The sequence below is a fragment of the Mercenaria mercenaria genome, chromosome 18 (genome assembly GCF_021730395.1).
Source record: "Mercenaria mercenaria strain notata chromosome 18, MADL_Memer_1, whole genome shotgun sequence".
Taxonomy (NCBI): Eukaryota; Metazoa; Mollusca; class Bivalvia; order Venerida; family Veneridae; genus Mercenaria; species Mercenaria mercenaria.
Window position 1 is genome coordinate 12,077,736 of NC_069378.1, and position 27,028 is coordinate 12,104,763.

Below are 27,028 nucleotides of genomic sequence, written 5' to 3' on the forward strand. Positions count from 1 at the left end.
ATTTTTCATGAGATCTTCATGAAATTGGGAAATGTTCACCTCGATGATACTAGGTCCAAGTTTAAAAGTGGGTCACGTGCCTTCAAAAATAACTAAAGGGTCATTCGGCTAAATAAATAGAAAAACCTGGTGACCTCTCAGTAGAGGTCATATTTTTCAATGGATCTTTATGAAAATTGTAGAATTATTTCTCTGATGTATCTAGGTCACATATGCTCAAAAACGAGGTGTTTCTTTCCCAAACTGGCCAACTCCTTTCACAAACCATGGAAAGGTTGTTTACTTTTCTCCAAACTTGTCAACTCTTTCACAAACCTATGGAAAGAGTGTTTTCTTTTCCCCAAACTTGTCAACACTTTTACCAACCTATGGAAAGAATGTTTTCTTTTCCCCAAATTTGTCAGCTCTTTCACAAACTTATGGAAAGAGTGTTTTCTTTTCCTCAAACTTACTTTTCCCCAAACTTGTCAACTCTTTCACAAACTTATGGAAAGATTGTTTACTTTTCCCCAAAGTTGTCAACTCTTTCACAAACTTATGCAATACAATACAATACAATACGTCCCTCCAGCGTCTTCGTCTTAGGGGCGTCAACGGGAGCTACCATTGGATTCTGGAATGTCATGGGGGGGTCATGGATTACATGCTTTGAAACAATCAATGTTTGCCTATGTTTAGAATCACGTAATTAATTACCGAGTTCTCCTATCAGCTTGTATTTCATTTAAATGCGTAAACTAGCAAAACAGAAATTCTGAAGAACCTCCGCACGCTGCAAGCAAAATCTGACCCACCCACAACAAGATAGTATGGGACAGTCAGAAAATCCCGCTTTTGTGATGTGCTCAGGAATAATAATGAGACGCTCATCGGCTAATAGGAGAACGTGAAACCCGCAGCCGATGACCACGTGGTGCGTGACTTAACCGACTTTATTCACACTTCTTGCGCAAGGTGCTATGGGAAACCCCAGTCATTCAGCACTAACAATCCGTAGGACACCAACAAATAAGGCTTGGTTTTGAAAAGCATTCACGACCAAAGAAAGAATTCAATTTCATCGGAATAATTATAATAAATTCAAACTGTAAGAAAAATCCGATTACTGATCCTAGGCGCTAGGTCGAAGTATAATAAGGAAGAAGAAGCGCAACGTGACTTTAAGCTACAGAGGTAAAACGTATAAATAACTTGGCTTCTACACAGCCTAGAATGCTGGCAAAACTTTAAACGGACTTACAGAAATCTACAAAAACTCCGGATTCTTTAACACGTGATGATTTATTTACTCATTTTCAGGGTTTATTGGGGCAGATGTACCAAATAACGCGACGATCAAATAGGAATGATTCTAACCTGTTTAAAATCAAGACATTGATGCAGAGATTTCACTTTCGAACGCCGAACGCTGTCTTTTTCCCAGAATAATAATATATTCCCGGGATCGATAATCGACTTGCTGCAATATTTAAAGCTACTTTGATATCCTTATCACCCATTCTTATGGTACTAATCAACAGCTTTCATGAATGGTGAATATCCAACTAATCATGGGCGGGGTATAATTACCCCCTGTATATATAAAGGGGATCCAATTCTTGCACAAAATTATAGGTTATCACTCTTATTAACATTTTGGCAAAATTTAACCGCAAACTTTTATTGAACAGACTACAAAATGGCGATAAGTATGATAAATTAACAGACTGCCAGTACGGTTTTCAGAAGGAAAGTCTATAACAACCTGTTATTTATCTTACAAGCAATTATTATCTACCAAGACACTTAAATTCCAAACAGAAAACTTTCTGGTATTCCTTGATTACAGCAGTGCTTTGACCGTATCGATAGACAACACCTTTGGCATAGCTTTAAGGGAAAACGTCAGCGGGTCTCTTTGTCAAAGCGCTGAGGTCAATGTACAGTCCCTCAAGTCATGTTCCTTTATAAAACGTTGACTAATTTCTTCTGTTCAGACATCGGATTAAAACAGGGTATCCGAGTTCCCCTATTATTCATTTCTTCCGTGAACGACATTCTTGAAATAATCAATTCGATCTTGAATAACATAATCACTAGAGACGATGTCAAATTATTTCTTATAATGTACGCAAACGAACATGTACTTTTTTGCACCCCTCAGTAGAAACTCTCAATCTATGCTACACGAAGTTGAGACATATTTGTTATACTTGGGGGTATGCTAATCAATGTTTAACAAAACCAAGGCAATGGTATTCGAGAATGGAAGAATCGAGTCCCTGTGACGTGTAATATATGGCTACAATAAGAAACCGTCAGGCCAGAGTTTTTTTTATCTTTGTTTTAATACGGAGATTTGTGAAAAAGAAGCAGGGGGAGAGGAATAAAATAAAAATAAAAAGCTTGAAAGTGACTTCTCGGAAAAAAATAAAAATAAAATAGAATATTTTAAAGAGTTTTTTATTTTGAATGAACTTTCGTTTCAAGTTTTGTTTTACTTGTGTTTGTGTCCCGTATTTATATTGGGATGGTATGGTTATGTTAAGACATAAAAGCCATTTATACAGGATGAATATTGAATATAATTTTCATGCATGCTTGTGAATAGAACCGGCTTCAGGCACTGTACTCACCCTGGCAAGTCTTTAAAATTCAGAAAGCTTGTTTTACTTCATTTAAGTGAAGACAAAATATTTTATTTGTTACCAACAGCACAGTAAATTTCAGTGGACACATGTAGGAGACTAAACTACATCTGGTATAAAAGTGGCCTAGTAGGGTAAGTAGTTTGGTGTTGGGTTTGGTTGTTGCATCTTCTCTAGTGTACCTCTGCGTTTTATACATAATATTTACTTATTGTATCTTTCACCAATATCATCTTTAATGAGCTAACTTTACAGTTTATCCAGCTCATAATTTACTGATTTTTATCAGCAAAATAAGTATTTTATTAACTTTGAATAACATCAACAGTGCAAGGGCAAGATATTTTTTTCAGGTATGAAAAACGAAAGATAATCTAGCAAAAAGTAATCTGAAAATTTACCTCATTTAACTCTGTAATTTGCACCTTTTTATAATACACTTAGATCAAGTACTGAAGTTGCTTCGTTAATTGCACCTTTTTTATACTACACAAAGTTTCAAGTACTGAAGTTGCATCACTTTTGTCAAAATATTGTCTCCAATAAAAAGTATCGTAGATTCTTTAACACTTATGAATTTCTAATGAAGTTACAAAAGAATGGATGGACCATCGCATGAGATTTTGCCAACACTACCCAGCGGCTTTATGCCAACATCCCAAGAGCTTGTAAAAAGTGTGAGGGGTCACCATTGAAATAAAAATGTAAAAAAAAATCTTTATTCTGCTGTTACAAACATTTATTTGTTCTGCAAACAACTAATGTTTTGAATAAAATTTAATGTCAAGCACCTTGATATGAATGCTTTCTATGGCAAACTTGTAAAGTTGAATCTATGAAACAAAATGTGAGTAAGACAATCTTAGACAATTTAAGACTTTTAATAACTGTCACTTTTATGAAAGGATATTATGTACAATAGTATTATTTCCCGAAAAATATATATTTTGAAAAGTGTCTATCATAATTGACATATTCATCTCATCCACCCGTTAGAAAGAGAGAGAAAAAACGTTAAAGATTATCGGTAATTATACCTGTGCTAAACTAATAATGTTGACCCTTGTTTTCATGATCAATTTACACACCCCCTCTAAGAGCTAAAAGAAGTTGTCATATCTTGAACATCTGAAGCGGAGATCAGCGGTACTTTTGCTCGGAGATTGTCAGGCATTACGTCATGTTTTCGCGCCATGTGACAGAATACTGTATGATCGTACCGCTGCTTCTTATAATTGCTGAGGAAATAGAATCAATAAAAAATTCTTACTTTAATTTTTAAAAAAGCGAATGTGTCTATATCCCGTATAAAAGGGAAATGTCTCAAACGAGAGTTACTATAGTGGATATCCTACCCCTGTGACCTATTTGCACTCAAGAAATTACATTATTGTTTTGACAGAAAAAAACTTTTAAAATTTTTTGGTTGGTCAAAAATACATGTACAATAGATTCATTTTAAAAACTTATATAAAAACCGCAGTGACATCACATTGCTTTATTTTAAAAATCGAAATTTCTACTTACGTTCACGAGGTCCCGTAACCTATTCTGCCGCACTAGCCAAAAATTGGCTTTCGCCATTAATTGTAATCGCAGCAGCTTTTCATTATTTAAGATTTTTTTTATTCTGTTTTTTGTACTTTCTGGTCAAAATCTAATTTTATCCGCATATCATTCATCATTTATGTACTTTTAGAATAGAAATTGTAACTAAGAACGCGCTGTTTTAATTTTTTACAAATGATTATATGAACATCGACCGGTTTATAGAATTTTGCATACAGTTTGGCGATATCTTATTAAAATCATTATAGAAGTCAAAAGTATTATTTTCGCAAGGGTGTTGCAAACTTGAAGCGAAAATATTAAAAATGAAAGGCACTACGCACGTTTTGTGTACTTGTACGATGAAATTAGTGTTTACGATAGGTCACACAGTGGCTTGTGGAATGGAAAATTACCGGCATGACGTATTGATATCTTTACGATTCCGCGGGTAAATTCCAGGCGAATCCGGAGCGACTGAACCATCCTCAAAGTTTTGTTGACGGTTGTAGATGTAATTTCTGAATTTTGATAAAAGTTTGGACATAAAAAAAACACTCGCCCATCGGTCGAGTACACAGCGAGGTCCACTCGTCCTACTCAGACTAACTCGCCAATGCGAGCATGCGAGTGGAATTTTACACCCTGTAATGCCGATAGATGTACGCAAAACACTTATTTTGCACCGTTAAACTCCCTTCTGTGAAATTAATCAATGTGAAAATACACTAATTTTATTTTCTTTGGGCTGTAAACACCGACCGCTGAAAAAATAAAATAAAACTCGGAAAATGAAATGTAATTTTATTCCACGTTTGCAATACGGAGGAACCGCGGCGCTCCCTAAAAACGAAAAAAATAAAAAAACCTCTGCCTCAGTCCTTTAAATATTAGGGGTTACACTGTCAAAAACGGTAACTGTCGAGACGCAAAAACGGATAGCGCAACACGCTCAATTTCATTGTACAAACTTTTCGCTCTAATTATGGAACAATTTGAACTTCCAATTTCTAGAAAAGAGTTGCTTTATTAGACACCTTATAGATCTGTACTCAATTTCGGCGCAGAAATATGGGATGCATCCTGCGATCTGACGTTGAAATGGTGCAACTGAAATTTATCGTCGTCTCTAGTGTTAGAAGTCGATCAAACGTTGCGGCATTATATGGGGAACTCGGTAGACTCCTATGCATATTTTCGTAAAAATCATTGTCCTTAGGTTGGGCAAAGATTTAAAAGAGGATACCTCATCAAACTTACACAAATATACAGTGTTCTTAGATCGACGCCGATAACAATATAATTAAGCTATAACAAAAAGGGGGCTTCGTACGTCAAACAATCTTAGAACACAATGGGTTGGGTTTTGGTGTGGAACACCAGGCCATGATAAACTTTTACCTTTTTTGAAATTAAACAAAGATTTTTGATACATACTGCAACTTGGGATTTCAACATAATAACTCCCCACGCCTAGAATCGTATCATTGTTCAAGTTGAGTTTTGCCAGAAAAAGTATTTGGATTTATAAACCAGATAGAAAATTACAAGTACCCTAACACGATATAGGTGTCATCCCCAAATGTTCATTGAAACAGGCCAATATAAAAACAGTCCAAGGGAACAAGATGGTAAATCTTGCAATATGAATAGGGTCGAATCGGAGTTCCATTTTTTATTAGTCCTGTCCGAAAACATACAACTCGGCGAGAAAGTTCTTGCACGTTAATATTGGTAGCTGGGCCATCAACTTCAAACTTCAACATAGTTTAATCTTTGCTAAATTGTAAAACTAGCAAACAGTTATAAATGTTGCAAATATGTTTATTATGCAAAATATCCAAGAATTGAACCATAGTATCGGCTGGTTAATAGATGAAATTTATAATATATACCAATAATAGGGATTTTATAATTTATTGCTCCTGGAAAAATCATTTTCTTGCTTCTACATATGTGATTTTGTCTTGTAATGTATTTGTAAATGTTTTAGTTGTAATAGCTACTAAACATTGGTGTGTTTATCAATAAAAGATTTGGTATTGTATTGTATTGTATTGTTTTCTTTTCCCCAAATTTGTCAGCTCTTTCACAAACTTATGGAAAGAGTGTTTTCTTTTCCTCAAACTTACTTTTCCCCAAACTTGTCAACTCTTTCACAAACTTATGGAAAGATTGTTTACTTAATTTTCCCCAAAGTTGTCAACTCTTTCACAAACTTATGGAAAGAGTGTTTTCTTTTCCCCAAACTTGTCAACTCTTTAACAAACTTATGGAAAGAGTGTTTTCTTTGCCTCAAACTTGTCAACTTTTTCACAAACTTATTGAAAGAGTGTTTTCTTTTCCCCAAACTTGTCATCTCTTTCACAAACTTATGGAAAGAGTGTTTTCTTTGCCTCAAACTTGTCAACTTTTTCACAAACTTATTGAAAGAGTGTTTTCTTTTCCCCAAACTTGTCATCTCTTTCACAAACTTATGGAAAGAGTGTTTTTTTTCCCAAACTTATCGCTCTTTCACAAACTTATGGAAAGAATGTTTTCTTTTCCCCAAACTTGTCAGCTCTTTCACAGACTTATGGAAAGAGTGTAAAACTTTCTTTTCCCCAAACTTGTCAGCTCTTTCACAAACTTATGGAAAGTGTGTTTTCTTTTCCCTAAATTTGTCAACGCTTTTCCAGATTTCTAGAGAGGCTGTTTACTTTTCTTAAAACTTTTCCAACTTTTTCACAGATGTCGTGAGATGCTGTTGCCTTTTCTAAAACTTTTCAACACTGGAAAGTCTGTTTAATTGGGAGGATGGTTATACAGAAATTTGTGTTAATACATAAATTATGTGCAGCATATTTGTAAGCTCTTATTTTAGGAGAAAAAAGTTCACTTTTTTAAAATTTCATTTCAGGTTGTTAATGGGCAGCAATGATGACATCAAAAGTAATTAGGGAGTGGTTAGCTGAATATAAGGTATTTAGTGATTGCCTGTGTTACAGTAAAAACTGTCGAACTTCTGAATATTGAACCTTCCTGAAACAGGAAACTTTTGAAAAACTGATGATTTTCTAGGTCCTGATTTTCCTCCCTGTATTCTCTATAACATCGTAACAGGTTACATTTGTTGGTTAATGCTGCTCTGCATTAGAAGCTACTGTCCTCTTACAAAGTCACAAAGAACTGTTCATGGTATGCAATTGTTCTTGTTCAAATCACTCCTTACTTCCAAATACTTAAAATCTCCAAAACACGGACTTTTCTTCTGGTCACGAGGAAGAGTGATTTTCAGAAGTTACACTGCACTATGTATAATAATTGTTTTGGTATAACTATATAATATAAGATGGAAGTATATTTCACTGAGTAAACACAGTGTTATTTTATGTGCTGCACAGCCATTAGTGAAAATGTGAGATCTGCTCTTCAGGGCTTGAAAGAGTTTTTTATCTTGCAAAATATTATAATCCTGTGTTTTAGATTTTTTCAAACGGCAAGTAATATAAAATGAAGACAAGGTAGTGTAAAGGTTCCCAGATTTTTTTTCTAGACTTTTCGAGATCATAAGATATGCTCTGAACTCGGCCCCCGGGAAATATTGATTACACAAAAGAAATTGTTGTATGTATTTATAGTACATTGTCGTAACAAAATTTTTTATGGTATCATTGTTAGGTGTGTCCAAGAGGAGCTGCATAGTTATGCTGCATCAATTTGTCATAATGGAGAGCTGATATCAAGCCTGAATTCTCTCTTTGAGGAACAACCAAATCCTGAGGTAACTGTATTCATGAATTGCAGTATAATAAAATATTGGAACATACTTAGTGATGATCTCTTCATACACTCAAAAACAATAAAAACAGACATATTATGGAACGAAGATGTCTGTCTCTCAACATTTTCCCTTTCTGGGGATTGATTAAGAAAATATAGCAGCTGCAGCTTTCAGACTTTAGAGGATGACTCAGCTCCACTTGAAGAGGATCAAAGTTGTTTATTGGGGTCAGTAGGTCAAAGGTCAAGGTCAAATTGACCTGGAAACTGAAAATGGTTTGCAATCTCTTAAACATAAACTGTTACAGTTATTATAATTCTTGATATCCCTCTTATTACCTTGACATCGGTGTTGGCGTCGCCGTTGGTTAAAGCTTTGATAAGGGCAAATATTCTGGTAACTATCAAACTTTGACTTGAAACTTAATATGTATAGTGTGTTACTACAAAGTCTACACCAGAGAAACAATCCCAAACTCTATGGATTTAATTTTGACAGAGTTTATGCCCCTTTTAATTAGAATTTTTGGTTAAAAATTATGTAAACGTCAAAATATCTTGTTACTGTCATAGCTATTGACTTGAAACTTTAAAACAGTTTATTATCTAACAAAGTCCTGCACCCGAAGCGGAAACAAGTCCACCATAACTCTGTTAAATATTTATATTTAGTTAAGCCTCTTTTTCTGGCAAAGCTCTAATTCAGAGTCAGGCACTGAGAAAAGTCGTGTGTGCTGTCTTACCGCCACCTCTGAACTTCTTTCACTGTGTCTCATTCTGCTTGCCAATAAGGGTTTTATGACTAGTTAGTGATGAGTGAATACAAATAGGTATTAGGCTATTGTTTGCCAGTATTCACATACAGTGTGATTTGCAAATTAAAAAAAGCAAAAATTAAACATGCAGGACTGATCCACTACCCTCCATTTGTCACTCACATTGAGTAAATTCACAGTAAGTCATTCTAATTGTATTCTATTTTGATGAAGTCTTTTGGAAAATAGCGACTCCTGTTCTTTTGACTGTATTTCTGTTTTCTTATAACATCAGAAAGCTATCACTTTAACCTAGGCCTCTGTTGGACCCTTGTATTGAAACAAATTTAGTCAATCCAGCTATCAATGATGCCTGGTGGTCTAGTGGTAACATGCTTGACTGTCAATCAAGAAGACTGAGGTTCAAATCTCAGTCCAGGCACTGGAAATTTCTGAGATTCTCTCGAGTGTCTCCTACCTAACTAAGAGGCCAGTACTCGTTCTTTCCAGGAAAGACGGCTTCATGCGTATAGGTGCTATATACCAGGCAGGTTAAAGACTGAACTAGACTGTCTATTCGCAAAAAAACTAGGCTAACTTCTTGAGGCTTTGTCTCACTCGCTCTCTCTCTCTCTGGTCAGATCGCTCTATGTTTGTACAAGTAGAGGGTGAATTTGGCACCACGAGTGCCTGCCTTTGCATTATGTAAAGTGCCTTTGAATGAGTTTATCATGAAAAGGGCACTGTATAAATCTAGTATAATATAATAATGATGTTCAAACAACTGTTTATATAAACAACACAGTTTCAAAGAACAGAATCAGCTACAAGTCGCAAATTCTAAAGAGCAGTAATAAGGGTTCTGACTGTCAAATTGCAAAGTAAAAGCTGTGAGATAAATACCTACTTTACAGTTTTTGCAATAGAAATTTAGTTCTTGCATACCTGACAGGAGTTTCTAATGTTTCTAAAGGTGATGGAAATCTATATCTAACGCCCAGTGTATAACATGACTCCAGTGTATAACATGACTCCCTTACTATAAAATTAATGATGTGTAATGAACTACATCTGTGAAGTAGATTCATACAGTATACATAAAACCTAAAATAATCTAAAATACCTTGATAGTTCTAATTCTTCTTTATGGTATATATTTCTCTATTCCAAAAACCATTATCTTATGAATAAACTGAACATCTGACTGCAGATGATAAACAAAACAGTAAGTCTTACATTGTTGTCTCCCTTTGTAATGTTAGGATGTTTACAAGTATTTGTGTAAATACTTTTTTACAAGAAAAATTTGCTATAAGAAAGTCATTTGTACTATTACTTGTTGTATATGGCATGTGAGAAACAGATTCTATCACTGGCTGTAGAACCTTGTTACCACTTACAGAATTACCTAAAAGTCTCATGTTCTCATCTGTACCTACAACCAATGAAAGAATTTAAGGTGTCATTTTTTTGCTCTCTTCATTTTACTGGTGCATAGAGATTTAATATTTATTTTAATATCTGAATCAAATAACCTTGGGTTTGTTTCTGTTTATTAGCCCACCTAGCACAAGTGCTCAGGGGTGAGGTAAGTTGTGATCGCTCACCCGTCCGCGTCCTAGCCGTCCCACACTTTCCTTTAAACAACATCTCCTCCTAAACCAACAGGCCAATTTTGATGAAACTTCACAGGGATGTTCCTTGGATGGCCCTCTTACAAAATTGTTCAAAGAATTGAATTCTATGCAGAACACTGGTTGCCATGGCAACCGAAAGGAAAAACTTTAAAAATCTTCTTCTCAAAAACCAGAAGCCCTAGAGCTTAGATATTTGGTGTGAAGCATTGCCTAGTGGACCTCTACCAAATTTGTTCAAATCATGACCCCGGGGTCAAAATTGACCCCGCCCCAGGGGTCACTTGATTTTACATAAGAAAATCTTAAAAAATCTTCTTCTCAAAAACCAGAAGCCTTAGAGCTTAGATATTTGACATGTAGCATTGCCTAGTGATTTGACATGTAGCATTGCCTAGTGGACCTCTACTAAAATTGTTCAAATCATGACCCCGGGGTCAAAACTGAACCCGCCTCAGGGGGCACTTGATTTTACATAGGAAAATCTTCAAAAAATTTCTAAAAATAAACCAGAAGGCCTAGAGCTTAGATATTTCACATGTAGCATTGCCTAGTGGACCTCTACAAAATTTGTTCAAATCATGGTCCCTGGGGTCAAAATTGACCCCGCCCCAGGGGTCATTTGATTTTACATAGGAAAATATTTAAAAAATCTTCTTCTCAAAAACCAGAAGCCCTAGAGCTTAGATATTTGACATGTAGCATTGTGGACCTCTACTAAAGTTGTTCAAATTATGACCCGTGGGGTCAAATTGACCCCCCCTAGGGTCACTTGACTTTACATAGGAAAATCTTCAAAGTTTTCTAAAAATAAACCAGAAGGCCTAGAGCTTAGATATTTCACATGTAGCATACCTAGTGGACCTCTACAAAATTTGTTCATATCATGACCCCCTGGGTCAAAATTGACCCCGCCCCAGGGGTCACTTGATTTTACATAGGGAAAATCTTCAAAAAATTTTCCTAAAAATAAACTAGATGGCCTAGAGACTAGATATTTGACATGTAGCATTGCCTAGTGGACCTCTACAAAATTTGTTCAAACCTTGTCCCCCGGGGTCAAAATTGACTCCGCCCTAGGGGTCACTTGATTTACATAGGAAAATCTTAAAAAAAAAATCTAAAAATAAACCAGAAGGCCTAGATCTTAGATATTTGACATGTATCATTGCCTATTAGACTTTTACAAAGTTATTCAAATCATGACCCTGGGGTCAAATTGACCCTGCCCATGGGTTACTTGATTGTACATAGAAAAATCTTCAAAATTTTCTAAAAATAAACCAGAAGAGCTTAGATATTTGACCTGTGGCATTGCCTAGTGGACCTCTACAAAAAGTTTTCAAATCTTGTTTTTTAAGTTACTTAAAGAAAATTTCAACTATATTTTCTCATAATTCTTTTGATTGATTTCTATTATGATCTTTTGACCTTGAAGACTTGTCCGTAAGTGCAATGATAACAGGTGAGCGATATAGGGCCATCATGGCCCTCTTGTTTTAGATATTAGATCCAGTGTGTCTGGTCAATAACCTTGGATCTGTTTCTCTTTATTTCAGATATTAGATCCAGTGTGTCATCAGTTGTTTGAGTTTTACAGATCCAGTGAAAGTGAGCTGCAACGATTTGCCCTCGAACTGGTTCCTTCACTACTCTGGTTGTACCTGGCTTGTGTCAGCAGGGGAGAGAAATCTGTAAGTATGGTACTATTTACAGTTGGTCACCTTTTTATGCCCTTGTTTTGAAAAAAAAAAAATGGTCATATTATGTGATGGCGCATATGTCCGTCTGTCATAATTTGTGTCCAAAGCATGGCTTTATAATCATTAAAGGAATTGACTTTAAACTTCAAACGTCAAGGTCATAAAATGAATAATTATCTGTCATATTAAGTGTCCATAGCATAATTTTATAAACATTAAAGGTATTTATACTTTGCATTTAGGTAGGTGGTGATGAGATAATGTGCCAAGCACATGAACCATGGTAATAAAAGGGCAAGGTCATTGTAAGGTCAAATCTTCCCATCATATTTTGTGTCCAGAGCATAACTTTATAACCATTCAAGGTATTAACTTGAAACTTAAGAATATAGGTAGGGATGGTTATGAGACGATGTGCAGAGTGCAACAAAGCACATTACTTATCCCATTCAAAACCCAGCATTACCCTAATCTCCATCCCCTCCCCACACCCTTTACCTCTCCTTACTCAAAATAAAAAAGAATTCATTTTCCTGTGCTTAAATACCCTGCCACCACCACCAAGCTGCTGTTATATTAAACCTTTTATTCGCACTCCATGGTGAAAACCACCTGATCTATCTTGTTATTGTCCTTAGTTATTTAGTAAGTTATTCGTGTACTATAGTACAGTTCTTGCAGCAACCACTGGTTGGAATTCAGCAAAATATCATAGGAAGCTTTACTATCAAGAGGAAATGGGCATATTATCTTTGTATTTTGGTCGGATGATTTTTTTACTCAGTAACTGCGCTTTTATTGTTCAAAATAAGTATACTGTAGTATCAGTTTTTGTCAGGTGTATTCCTCAGCAACCACTGGCTGGAATTCATTGAAACTTCACTTCCAAAAGGAAATGCGCATATTATCTTTATGTTCCGTTCGCCTGATTTTTACTGAGTTGTCGCCCTTAAATGATTCAACATTAGTAAACTATATTGCCATGATAGTGAGGAGTATTTCTCAGCAATCTTTGGCTGGAATTCAGGGAAAATTTATAGGATGCTTCACTCTCAGGGAGAAGTGCACAATTTTTCTTCATATTTTGATGGAATGATTTTTTTTAGCTCACCTGTCACATAGTGACAAGGTGAGCTTTTGTGATCACCCTTCATCCATCCGTCCGTGCGACCGTCAGCAATTTCTTGTCTGCACGATAGTGCTTTCATTTATGATTTTATTTTAACCAAACTTGCACACAACTTGTATCACCATAAGATCACGGTTCCTTTCTTGAACTGGCCAGATCCCATTATGGGTTCCAGAGTTATGGCCCCTGAAAGGGTCAAAATTAGCTATTTTGACCTTGTCTGCACAATAGCAGCTTTATTTATGATTTGATTTTTACCGAACTGGCAGAAAACTTGTATCACCATAAGATCTTGGTTCCTTTCTTGAACTGGCCAGATTCCATCATGGGTTCTAGAGTTATGGCCCCTGAAAGTGCCAGAATTAACTATTTTGACCTTGTCTGCACAATAGCAGCTTCATTTATGATTTTATTTTAACCAAACTTGCACACAACTTGTATCACCATAAGATCACGGTTCCTTTCTTGAACTGGCCAGATTCCTTTATGGATTCCAGAGTTATGGCCCCTGAAAGGGTCAAAATTAGCTATTTTGACCTTGTCTGCACAATAGCAGCTTTATTATGTCTCCCCCAGGAGACATACTGTTTTTGCCCTGTCCGTCTGTCCGTCCGTCCTTCCGTCCGTCCGTTCGTCACACTTCATTTCCGAGCAATAACTGGAGAACCATTTGACCTAGAACCTTCAAACTTTATAGGGTTGTAGGGCTGCTGGAGTAGACGACCCTATTGTTTTTGGGGTCACTCTGTCAAAGGTCAAGGTCACAGGGGCCTGAACATTGAAAACCATTTCCGATCAATAACTAGAGAACCACTTGACCCAGAATGTTGAAACTTCATAGGATGATTGGTCATGAAGAGTAGATGACCCCTATTGATTTTGGGGTCACTCCGTCAAAGGTCAAGGTCACAGGGGCCTGAACATTGAAAACCATTTCCGATCAATAACTAGAGAACCACTTGACCCAGAATGTTGAAACTTCATAGGATGATTGGTCATGAAGAGAAGATGACCCTTATTGATCTTAGGGTCACTCCGTCAAAGGTCAAGGTCACAGGGGCCTGAACATTGAAAACCATTTCCGATCAATAACTGGAGAACCACTTGACCCAGAATGTTGAAACTTCATAGGATGATTGATCATGAAGAGTAGATGACCCCTATCGATTTTGGGGTCACTCCATTAAAGGTCAAGGTCACAGGGGCCTGAACATTGAAAACCATTTCCGGTCAGTAACTTGAGAACCACATGACCCAGAATGTTGAAACTTAATAGGATGATTGGTCACGCAGAGTAGATGACCCCTAACGATTTTGGGGTCACCCTGTGAAAGGTCAAGGCCACTGGGGCCTGAACATTGAAAACCATTTCCGGTCAGTAACTTGAGAACCACTTGACCCAGAATGATGAAACTTCATAGGATGATTGGTCATGCAGAGTAGATGACCCCTAACGATTTTGGGGTCACTCTGTTAAAGGTCAAGGCCACAGGGGCCTGAACATGGAAAACCATTTCCAATCAATAACTTGAGAACCTCTCGACCCAGAATGTTGAAACTTCATAGGATGATTGTTCGTACAGAGTAAATGACCACTATTGTTTTTGGGGTCACTCTGTTAAAGGTCAAGGTCACAGAGGCCTGAACATTGATAACCAGTTCCGATCAATAACTTGAGAACCACTTGACCCAGAATGTTGAAACTTCATAGGATGATTGAACATGCAGATTAGATGACCACTATTGATTTTGGAGTCAGTCAATTAAAGGTCAAGGTCACAGTGGCCTGTTCATGTAAAATCATTTTTTGGAAATAACTTGAGAACCACTTGACCTACAATGTTGAAACTTAATAGGATGATTGGACATGCAGAGTAGATGACCCCTATTTATTTTGAGGTCACTTGATCAAAGGTCAAGGTCACAGGAGCCTGAACAGTGACTTGAGAACCACTAGGCCAAGAGTATTGAAATTAGGCGGGATGACTGGACATGCCAAGTAGATGATCCCTATTGAAGCCAACCGTCAGTGTCTCTTTGACTTTCGCTCCTGACCCCTATTGACTTCTTGCCTATAGGACTTTGCATTTGGGGAGACATGCGCTTTTTTACAAAAGCATTTTCTAGTTTATGATTTGATTTTTACCAAACTGGCACTCAACTTGTATCACCATAAGATCTTGGTTCCTTTCTTGAACTGGCCAGATTCCATCATGGGTTCCAGAGTTATGGCCCCTGAAAGAGCCAGAATTAGCTATTATGACCTTGTCTGCACAATAGTAGCTTCATTTATGATTTGATTTTAACCAAAGTTGTATCACCACAAGATCTTGCTTCCTTGCTTGAACTGGCCAGATTCCATCATGGGTTCCAGAGTTATGGCCCCTTAAAGGTCCAAAATTGGCTGTTTGGGCTTTTGCAGCCATATAGAGACTTCATTTATGGTTTTATTTGATACAAACGTCCAAAATGTCTTCAACAACAATAAATCTTGGATTCCATGACAAATCAGATCCAATCGTAGGTTCCAGAGTTATTTTATATCTGATTACCTCCCCTGATTGTAATCAAAATGGATTTATATCAGTAAGTACTTATAGGACATATTTGAAATTTCATTATTGTTATTAGTTGGAGTGAGACAATCAGGGTAGATAACTATGGACTGATTTTATGTCAAATTACCTCCCTTTATTTCAAATTAAAATGGGTATATCTCCATAACTAATGAAGATACTGATCTGAAATTTCATTTATGTCAACAGATTTATTTGGCAGATCTTTCTTTTGTTCACTTACAATATATTTTTTTTTCAATTACTTCCCTTTTTCGTTACTATAAATAGCTTATTTTTAGTAACTTTTTTATTATTGGCCGTAGGGAAAAACCAAGACCACTTTTCTGTAGTTTCAACATTGATGGTACCTCCAATTTTTAGGTGTATTTTGACACATCTATACCTTGTAAGAATTTTTATTTTCTTTTTGTTTAAATTCTTCCCTTTGTTGTTCCTGTCCTTTGGATTTAGATATTTTTTCTGAGGACCTTTTTGTCCTCAAGTGCAATGATAACAGGTGAGCGATATAGGGCCATCATGGCCCTCTTGTTATGAGATATTGCCCTTTGATTATTCAACATTGGTAAACTGTGCCCAGTAAGTGAATTCCACATAATGCAGTAATAATATTTCGGAGTGCATCCATCGGTTTTACAAATTTTCGTTTTTGAGAATATTTTCTGTCCCACTCAAAGAATTTAGTGCAACGTCTACAGTTGTACCTGTCCTAACTGTGACCTGTATTTAGTAGCCAATTGCGTGAGGCAGCCAGTCAGCTAATTTTATTTTAATTTCAACTTGTGTTAAGCAGCCACCTGCCTTAAACAGCTGGATAGTGTCTCTCTCCCATGGCTAGCTGCTTAATGCAGGTTTGACAGCATATATATAATATGAAATAAGGCACTGCCTTAATTGGGAATCGATCCGACTATCCGTATTTGTACTGATGTGCAAGACGTTGCAATTCGGACAAGATATGTGGACACTTATAAGGCACAAGGAAAAAGTGTATTCTTCCAAGAAGTCCGAAATCAGATGCTCTGTGCACGTGCCGGAAGTACACAATTTTCAATTGGATAGTATATATCTCATTTGGTATATCGCATGTTTAAATACGTAGAGGGGTCGATTCCCTATAAACAGCAATTCAAGGGAGTCACATGTGTAGAAAGTTGTCACATGACCATATATTTCAGTATAGTGAACAACTATATTCATATGCTGATGTTACAAATCGACTGTTTATATAATATTTAAGTGAAACAGTTGTTAAAAGGTGAAAAAGATCATGTAGATTATTATATGGGTATTTGTCATTTCCCACATTTTCTTTTTATACGCCCGTTTGAAAAACGGGACGTATTATGGGAACGCCCCTGGCGGGCGGATGGGCGGTTGGGCGGGCGGGCGGGCGGGCGGGTGGGCGGGCGGCGTCCAGAGACCTTGTCCGGAGCATATCTTCTACATGCATGGAGGGATTTTGATGAAACTTGGCACAGTTGTTCACCATCATGAGACGGAGTGTCATGCGCAAGAACCAGGTCCCTAGGTCTAAGGTCAAGGTCACACTTAGAGGTCAAAGGTCAAATTCAAGAATGACTTTGTCCGGAGCATATCTTCTTCATGTATGGAGGGATTTTGATGAAAGTTGGCACAATTGTTCATCATCATGAGACGGAGTGTCATGCGCAAAAACCAGGTCCCTAGGTCTAAGGTCAAGGTCACACTTAGAGGTCAAGGATACAAGAATGAAAAATTCAAGAATGACTTTGTCCGGAGCATATCTTCTTCATGCATGGAATGATTTTGATGTAGCTTGGCACAGTTGTTCACCATAATGAGAGGGAGTGTCATGCGCAAGAACCAGGTTCCTAGGTCTAAGGTCAAGGTCACACTTAGAGGTCAAAGGATACAAGAATGAAAACTTTGTCCGGAGCATATCTTCTTCATGCATGAAAGGACTTTGATGTAGCTTGGCAAAATTGTTCACCATCATGAGACGGAGTGTCATGCGCAAGAACCAGGTCCCTAGGGGTAAGGTCAAGGTCACACTTAGAGGTCAAAGGATACAAGAATGAAAACTTTGTCTGGAGCATTTCTTCTTCATGCATTGAGGGATTTTGATACAACTTGGCACAAATGTTCACAAGCATGAGACGGAGTGTCATGCGCAAGAACCAGGTCCCTCGGTCTAAGGTCAAGGTCACACTTAAAGGTCAAAGGTCAGATACAAGAATGACTTTGTCCGGAGCATTTCTTCTTCATGCATGGAGGGATTTTGATGTAACTTGGCACAATTGTACACCATCATGAGACGGAGTGTCATGCACTGGTCCCTTCTTTTGAATTACTTCCTTTGCTGTTACTATAAATAGCTTATATTGTAACTTTTTCATTACAAGTCGTAGGGAAAAATCGAGACCACTTTTCTGTAGTACAACATGCATGTTACATCCAATTCTGAGGTGTATTTTGAGCTATCTCTACCTGGTAAGGATTTTTGTGTGGACTTGTAATTTTTTTTTTTTCGATTTTTTTTTTTTTTTTTTTTTTTTTTCTCTTTAAAGATTAACTTCCCTTAGTTGTTACTATAAATAACTTACATTGTAACTTTTTTATAATTGACCGTAGGGAAAAACCAAGACCACTTTTCTGTGGTACAACATTGATGTTACTTTCAAATTTTGGGTGTATTTTAAGGTATCTCTACCTGGTAAGGATTTTTTTTGTGGACTTAGAAAAATAAAAGAATTACAATAATTTCTAAAAAAAAACAACATTGTAAACAACTAGAAAATTAAAATTCCATTTGCAAATACAGGTGCTAGTGTAAACAAATTTGCTGTGACGGGCGTATATTGTGACATTCTGCACCCTTGTTATATGTCTGTCGTGTTCATCTAGTATTGTACAGGTTGTTTCCCTTGCTGTCCTATAAATATACAAAAACTAATTCTTTAGCATTAGGAGTTTTCTTTCTTTGAACTTGAAGTTTTTAACTATCGTTATAGCAAGTATATATCGTGCATAGAAATAAACAGTATCAACCAAATATTGCATAAATTTACATTACTTCTTGTCTTCTTACAAGTAAACAAGCAGCTCTGTTTTACTGCATTAAATTGCTTTTCATTTTGATAGAGTCTGACCTAAAACATTTTCACACCCTATTTGTTTCAAGTAATGCAAAGTGTCCAACATTGTCCATAATTATTTTGATTTATAAAAAGAGAATCAGTATGTAACAGGCAAATTGTCTGAAATGCCCTTAATCAAATCATTGAATTTTGGCTTTTCAGATTGGATTAGTTCCAATAATATACTAATTGAATATCTGCGTTGAATGATGAAAGAACAACAAAATGATCAAAACTGTTAGCTCAGCTTCACTTATAGAATAAAGATCTAAAGTTTTATAACTTTTTGAAAATTCATGACTGCAAAAGGAGAATTATGTCTCCCCCAGGAGACATATTGTTTTTGCCCTGTCCGTCCGTACGTCACACTTCATTTCCGAGCAATAACTGGAGAACCATTTGACCTAGAACCTTCAAACTTCATAGGGTTGTAGGGCTGCTGGAGTAGACGACCCCTATTGTTTTTGGGATCACTCCGTCAAAGGTCAAGGTCACAGGGGCCTGAACATTGAAAACCATTTCCGGTCAGTAACTTGAGAACCACTTGACCCAGAATGTTGAAACTTAATAGGATGATTGGTCATGCAGAGTAGATGACCCCTAATGATTTTGGGGTCACTCTGTGAAAGGTCAAGGTCACAGGGGCCTGAACATTGAAAACCATTTCCGGTCAGTAACTTGAGAACCACTTGACTCAGAATGTTGAAACTTCATAGGATGGTTGGTCATGCAGAGTAGATGACCCCTAACGATTTTAGGGTCACTCTGTTAAAGGTCAAGGCCACAGGGGCCTGAACATGGAAAACCATTTCCAGTCAATAACTTGAGAACCTCTCGACCCAGAATGTTGAAACTTCATAGGATGATTGTTCATGCAGAGTAAATGACCCCTATTGTTTTTGGGGTCACTCCGTTAAAGGTCAAGGTCACAGAGGCCTGAACATTGATAACCAGTTCCGATCAATAACTTGAGAACCACTTGACCCAGAATGTTGAAACTTCATAGGATGATTGAACATGCAGAGTAGATGACCCCTTTTGATTTTGGGGTCAGTCTATTAAAGGTCAAGGTCACAGTGGCCTGTTCATGTAAAATCATTTTTTGGAAATAACTTGAGAACCACTTGACCTACAATGTTGAAACTTAATAGGATGATTGGACATGCAGAGTAGATGACCCCTTTTTATTTTGAGGTCACTTGATCAAAGGTCAAGGTCACAGGAGCCTGAACAGTGACTTGAGAACCACTAGGCCAAGAGTGTTGAAATTTAGCGGGATGACTGGACATGCCAAGTAGATGATCCCTATTGCAGCCAACCATCAGTGCCTCTTCCACTTTCGCTCCTGACCCCTATTGACTTCTTGCCTATAGGACTTTGCATTGGAGGAGACATGCGCTTTTTTACAAAAGCATTTTCTAGTTTTTACAGAACTTAACTTCTTAGGATCATAATTGGAAAGTCTCACCAAACAAACAGCTTGAAACGTATTGATTTGCAAAATGCTCACTGCAAAAACTTTAATGCTCATTTGGAAGATATTTGCAGAGAAGTTCCTGTGTGTAGAGTATCTTTTCTCAATAGTTTCTCAATTTCTTTGATTGGCAATTGTATAATTAGTAATTTAGTTGATTACACTGCTTGATTTGATTAATGATTGGAATTATTTCCTCCAGATGAAAAAAAATCAAGTGGCAGCATTGACTTGTGTCTGGTGATGGATAACTCAATAGTATGATAGAAGAAAGAACACTGCCAAGTCATAGACATTTTGTTTTACCAGCATTTTCTGAGAATTTTTTTCTGGGTTTTTATTAGCTCACCTGTCACATAGGGACAAGTTGAGCTTTTGTGATCACCCTTCGTCCGTCGTCAGTCCGTGCGTCTCGTGCGTCCATGCGTCAACAATTTCTTGTCTGCACCATAGTGGTTTCATTTATGATTTGATTTTAACCAAACTTGCACACAACTTGTATCACCATAAGATCTCGGTTCCTTTCTTGAACTGGCCAGATCCCATTACAGGTTCCAGAGTTACGGTCCCTGAAAGGGCCAAAATAAGCTATTTTGACCTTGTCTGCATAATAGCAGCTTTATTTATAATTTGATTTTTACCAAACTGGCACAAAACTTGTATCACCATAAGATCTTGGCTCATTTCTTGAACTGGTCAGTTACCATTATGGATTCCAGAGTTATGGCCCCTGAAAGGGCCAGAATTAGCTATTTTGGCCTTGTCTGCACAATAGCAGCTTCATTTATGACTTTATTTTAACCAAACTTGCACACAACTTGTATCACCATATGATCTTGGTTCCTTTCTTGAACTGGCCAGATTCCTTTATGGGTTCCAGAGTGATGTCCCCTGAAAGGGCCAGAATTAGCTATTTTGACCTTATCTGCACAATAGCAGCTTCATTTATGATTTGAATTTAATCAAACTTGCACAAAACTTGTGTCACCATAAGATCTAGGTTCCTTTCTTAAACCGGCCAGATCCCATAATGGATTCCAGAGTTATGGCCCCTGAAAGGGCCAGAATTAGCTGTTTTGACCATGTCTGCACAATAGAAGCTTCATTTATGATTTGATTTTAACCAAACTTGCACAAAACTTGTATCACCATAAGATCTTGGTTCCTTTCTTGAACTGGCCTGATTCCTTCATGGGTTCCAGAGTTATGGCCCCTTAAAGGTCCAAAATTGGCTATTTTGGCTTTTGCAGCCATATAGAGACTTCCTTTATGGTTTTATTTTATACAAACTTCCAAAATATCCTCAACAACAATAAATCTTGGATTCCATGACAAATCAGATCCATTTGTAGGTTCCAGAGTTTTTTTATATCTGATTATCTCCCCTGATTGTAATCAAAATGGATTTATATCAGTAAGTACTTATAGGGCTTATTTGAAATTTCATTATTGTCATTAGTTGGACCGAGTTAATGAGGGTAGATAACTATGGACTGATTTTATGCCAAATTACCTCCCTTTATTTCAAATTAAAATGGGTATATCTCCATAACTAATGAAGATACTGATCTGAAATTTCATTTATGTCAACAGATTTATTTGGCAGATCCTTCTTTTGTTAACATACAGTCATTTTTTTTAATTACTTCCCATTTACGTTACTATAAATAGCTTGTTTTTTAGTAACTTCTTTATTATTGGCCGTAGGGAAAAACCAAGACTACTTTTCTGTGGTACAACATGGATGGTACCTCCAATTGTTAGATGTATTTTGACACATCTATACCTTGTAAGAATTTTTTTTTTTCTTTTTGTTTAAATTCTTCCCTTTGTTGTTCCTGTCCTTTGGATTTAGATATTTTTTCTGAGGACCTTCTTGTCCTCAAGTGCAATGATAACAGGTGAGCGATATAGGGCCATCATGGCCCTCTTGTTGTAGTTAATGCTTTTATTTTTATAATAAATATTTATATAGAACATAGAGAAACTTATAAATTTGTTCACAGGAACAGAACAACATCTTCAAGAGAACATGATTTGGTAGATTTCAAGTATTAGGGTTATTTGGATTGAATTTCATGCATGAAGACAGCAAAAAGTCCATGAAAATCTGGCTCCCTACCCATTTCAAATCATTTCAGTTTCACACTACAAAGTGTTCTATGTTCACCCTTAGCTTGCTAAATTTTTCATAATGAACTTGTCTGTTTACCAATTTGGATGGTACCATTAACTGTTAAAGGGGTGCTTACCAAAAAGATACTGGCTGAATAGCAAACAGTGCAGATCATGATCAGACTGCATGGATGTGCAGGCTGATCATGATCTACACTGGTTGCAAAGGCAGAATCAGTCGTGCCCAGCATGATAAGGGATAGCTGTTTCTGGATATATTACCTAGGCCTGAGTGCCAGACATCTGCCATTATATGACTGGTTTCTATTGAGGAAGTAATCATTCCGCTAGTAAAGAGTTTGCCAATGAAATCCACCAGTACAGTTTTTCGCATATAAAATCCTAAGTTCAGGTGAACACTCAAGGGTAGGGTAGGCTGTTGTGTTATTGCACTTACTGATAAAGTAACTGACCAGTCACAGTTTTAACACTGAGCTTTTATTAAGCTCATTGTGATCAACCATTTCAATCTGAGAATCAGTCAACCTTGCCTCAAAAAGCAGAGTTAGTAGTAGGACTGGGACGATTACTCGGTTAATTGGATCCGAGTCGATTACTAGGTGAAACCGGTTTTAATATTGCAAAACTGGTAATCGCTCTCAAAAAATAAACATCACAAGTCGTACTTTATCTTTATACATTTCTTTGACCAGCACATAGATCCACTTTCTGCTAAAACACATCAACTGAACATAATTAATAGTCTCCAGTTTGCATGTCGTGATATATTTAAAATAAAATACACCAAAATATGACATATTGATTGTCATACTGCTTACAAACGATAAAGTCAGTAAGTTTCTAATGAAGTCAGCTGATGGAAGTACCCTGATACGGTCATCACGAAAGAATTTAACAGCATTTTCAATATGGCGGCCGATTAACCGGTTCGATTCGATTTCAAACAAAAGATTAACCGGTTTCAAAATATTGAAATTGTCCCAGCCCTAATTTGTAGTGTTCACCTTCTCTGTGAAGAAGGTGTGATAAGCCATTACTAGAGTAACCCTAGCCAGTGAGCTGAACGTGCTCACTCACTGTTCTTATTGAAAACCTGAAAAGATTTTCATTCAAGGGTGAGTATGAAGTGCTCAGGATGAGCTATTGTGACCGCTGACAGTCCAATGTCTATCCTTCCACACTTTCCTTCAGTGTCTCCTCTGACATAATTTGGTGGAACTTGGTGAAAATGGCTTTGGAATTATATCAGGGGTGGTATAGTACGTCATCAACAGGTGCGCGCAACACTTCCCGATGCGGCTTTTTTGTGTCAAAACACCTCGATTCGGTGAGTAAACTTGCGATTATCACATTGATAACTAATAGATTCGGAAATGGCATATAGCCTAAAGTACCCGCACATGCATCTAGTTTATCATTTACGTTTGCATTTTCCAAGAAAGCCTTCCGTTTAAGAGAACATTCGTGCACAATGCACTTTATGGAAACACTTCCCTATCCACCACACCATATTATGTCGCATAACGGGAGTTTACATGCATTTCTGATAAATCCAAGCATTGACGGGTGTTCTTTTATGGTAAACAGATGTCAGTGATACCTTGATTAGTCATTGGAATCTAAACTTTCCGAAAAATCAGTAAACTAAAATTTCGCCTTCCCGGTTCACCAACTGAATTGATGTCCTTCCCGGCTCACCAATTTCCAGCATGACTCACATCGGGCTGGTGCTCATGTAAATGTGATCACGCTTGCCTGGAAGTTCTATTAATTTGAATAACTAATAGTTAGAGTGCATGCACTAGATGGTCCGTAAACTTCCTTTAAAGGTCCATTACTAAGGGAAAGTGAGTTGGCAATTTTTTTCATAGCCAGTGCATAGACTTCTGCAAGACACTAAATAATGAAGATTGGCAGGTCAAAATTTACAGAAGGTCTTTGGAACTCAAAGAAATGTATGTGTATTATGTTGAAATTTCAATGAATCGACAGAATGACCCCTCAGGTCTTTTTAACTTTCTTCATACTTCATAGAAATAATTGTACATATACTGCGATTTATTTCGAATTTCTACATACCAACTTTCATTTTCCAATAAAATGAAATAGTTTCTGTGCTTTTTAAATGAAATTAAAATGTTCACTTTCCTTAGTATTGGACCTTTAAGTATTTGAAGATAATATTGAAAGAACAAGGCATATCTTGAACACATGTTGTATACTATAAACGTGCATATGTATGATATATGTTCTATCATGTCCTTATATTTGTTTTTTAGGTACATGAAAGATGAAAAAGGAAACAAAACTTCTAGTCTGCAACAATAATGGAATTGTCAATATATGTTAAAAAGGCTTGCTGAGTGATTTGCATACAAGACATAATTGACGTATTATATTTTCCAAAAGCTGTACGACATAATTTTTGAGAACTGGTGAACATCTTCTAACGGAATTACCCCAGACAAGGAATTCAACGCTCAACTAGGTCTCCGTACCAAACACGACTATGTCGGTTGCTGTTTGAAGGTATGGATATAAATAACTGATTTATTTTTTTTTTTGGAAACCATTAGTTAACTTGTTACTCTAATTAATTTTTCATGATAACTATATATGGCGTGTCATCGAAAATAGTCGATGATGGCTTTGATTCCGAACTTGAGTTCAAGGCAAGACTCGATGAGACAAATGAGAATATGTATTGAATATGCTAAGTAAAGCAAAATTATATTGTTAAATTATTATCATGTGCTGTTTTTTAAAGGAGCAACCTTTTAATATATTTTAAAGGTATAAAGTCGCACTAATGCAGTTTAGTTTTTAATGATATGCTACTATTTAATTTTGTTTAACATTTCAGGGGTCACGTGTTCATCACAATTGCTCGGGAAAAATGAGAAATTACTGTATCGCGCCAACGAAATTTTCTTATTAAGGGGGTTTAGATGTGCGCAGGGAAAGAACAAGTCACTGCCACCGAATTATAATTACCACGTAGTAGAATGGGGCATCGATTGAATCTACACTAGAAAGCGGTTCAAGATTTAACATTTGACTAACTAATCTTTGTGCACCCAATGTCATGTTAAAACTCATAGTGAGCTTGAACAGTGGTAGAACAATTTTACTTGCAATGTAAATTATTTTACTTTCTTAAACTGTTTAGTTGTTGAAAATGTTGTTGTATAAAAGATTATTTAAAATAGGAAATTTTACCGATTTTTTATTTAAACACTTACACAGTGGAAGCCGTTGTGACATAAACATACGCACATACACTTTCAAGACAAAGCAACATTTTCCTTGTTATTAGCTAATGTTATATATTTACACAAATCAACGAAAGTAGATTTAGTACTTGATTGTAGCCATTCTAAATTTTATACACACTTACGAGTATAATGATAACATTTCATTAACTTTGGACGTAATTCTTTATAACTCAACATTTAAAAAAAATGAAATTCATCTTAAGTTTCATTAAGATCGCATATCTGACAAATTCGTTCCACATTGTATGCCTTAATTTTCTTCGATCAAGAAGTAGTGTATATCTCTATGTCACATATTCTCAACAACTGGTAATATTCAGACACGACGGGGAACCCTAAAATATTGTGGTAATTTTATTGTAAAAGAAAAACGATAAAAGACTATTGGTAATTTATTATCACATAAATTAAAGGTGTTTTATTTTGAATGGCCGTTTGTTTTCATCCACATTCTGAATAGACGACAGCAGCTTTCTGTGGAAAACATGACAAAGAAACTGTCAACGTCTATAGAGGAAGGAATGAATGAAAGCTCTAAATGTTATTGATAAGTTACCGTTAAAACCAATAATTGCCATGATATACACCATGTGCATGTTTTTATAATTAGGAAAATTATAAAAAGGTTGAAGTGGAGATGCACTGCCTATACTTCAAAATCAACAAAGATCAGAATATAACTCTTGAAACCATTAAACTAGAAAATGATGAGGTTTTGCGCAACTACACTAATTATAACTCAGAAATTTCATTAAAAACACACAAAATTGATAAAGTGGCAATGTAGTATAATCTGTGAACGTTTATTAACCGAAACACACAGATAATAAGAATATTTACATTGTTGTGTTTGAGCATTAGTGTCGACTACATTTCATACAATGTTTAATGCTACTGTTGCCTTTCATCAAAATCTGTCAAATGATATTTAGAAGAAAGGAGAGGCACTGACAAGACTATGTGACTTCAACACAGACAGACAAAACCAAAAATGTTTCAATAAAAACTCACAATTGTTTCACGCAAAACCACATTAAATTCCGTCTACAGAAGTTGTTTATGGCTAAATATTGTACGGTAGTGGCCACACGTTACAGTGAGCTGTTTTAAACGGTGTCTGCACATATTGCCAGTGAGTGAACCTCGAACAACGACTACTTTTGTGGTCTTTATTTCTGACTTTTTCATAAACATCTACAACAAGCGGGTATTGTTCTTTCTACAATTCTGATTTTCTTTGACGTGTCACTTTATTCCCGAGAAATGCATGAATTACTACATGACGTTTAT

General features: G+C 36.5%; 1 protein-coding gene across 1 annotated transcript in view; it reads left to right on the forward strand.

The window, feature by feature from the left end:
- The first annotated feature begins 7,506 nt into the window (after positions 1-7,506).
- LOC123537754 (hyccin-like) overlaps positions 7,507-27,028 on the forward strand; it is a 114,725-nt gene continuing 95,203 nt past the window's right edge. Inside the window, exons 1-3 of the mRNA XM_053530687.1 lie at positions 7,507-7,526; positions 7,836-7,938; positions 11,886-12,020. Coding sequence (XP_053386662.1) covers positions 7,507-7,526; positions 7,836-7,938; positions 11,886-12,020 — 258 coding nt within the window. The remainder of the gene's footprint in view (positions 7,527-7,835; positions 7,939-11,885; positions 12,021-27,028) is intronic.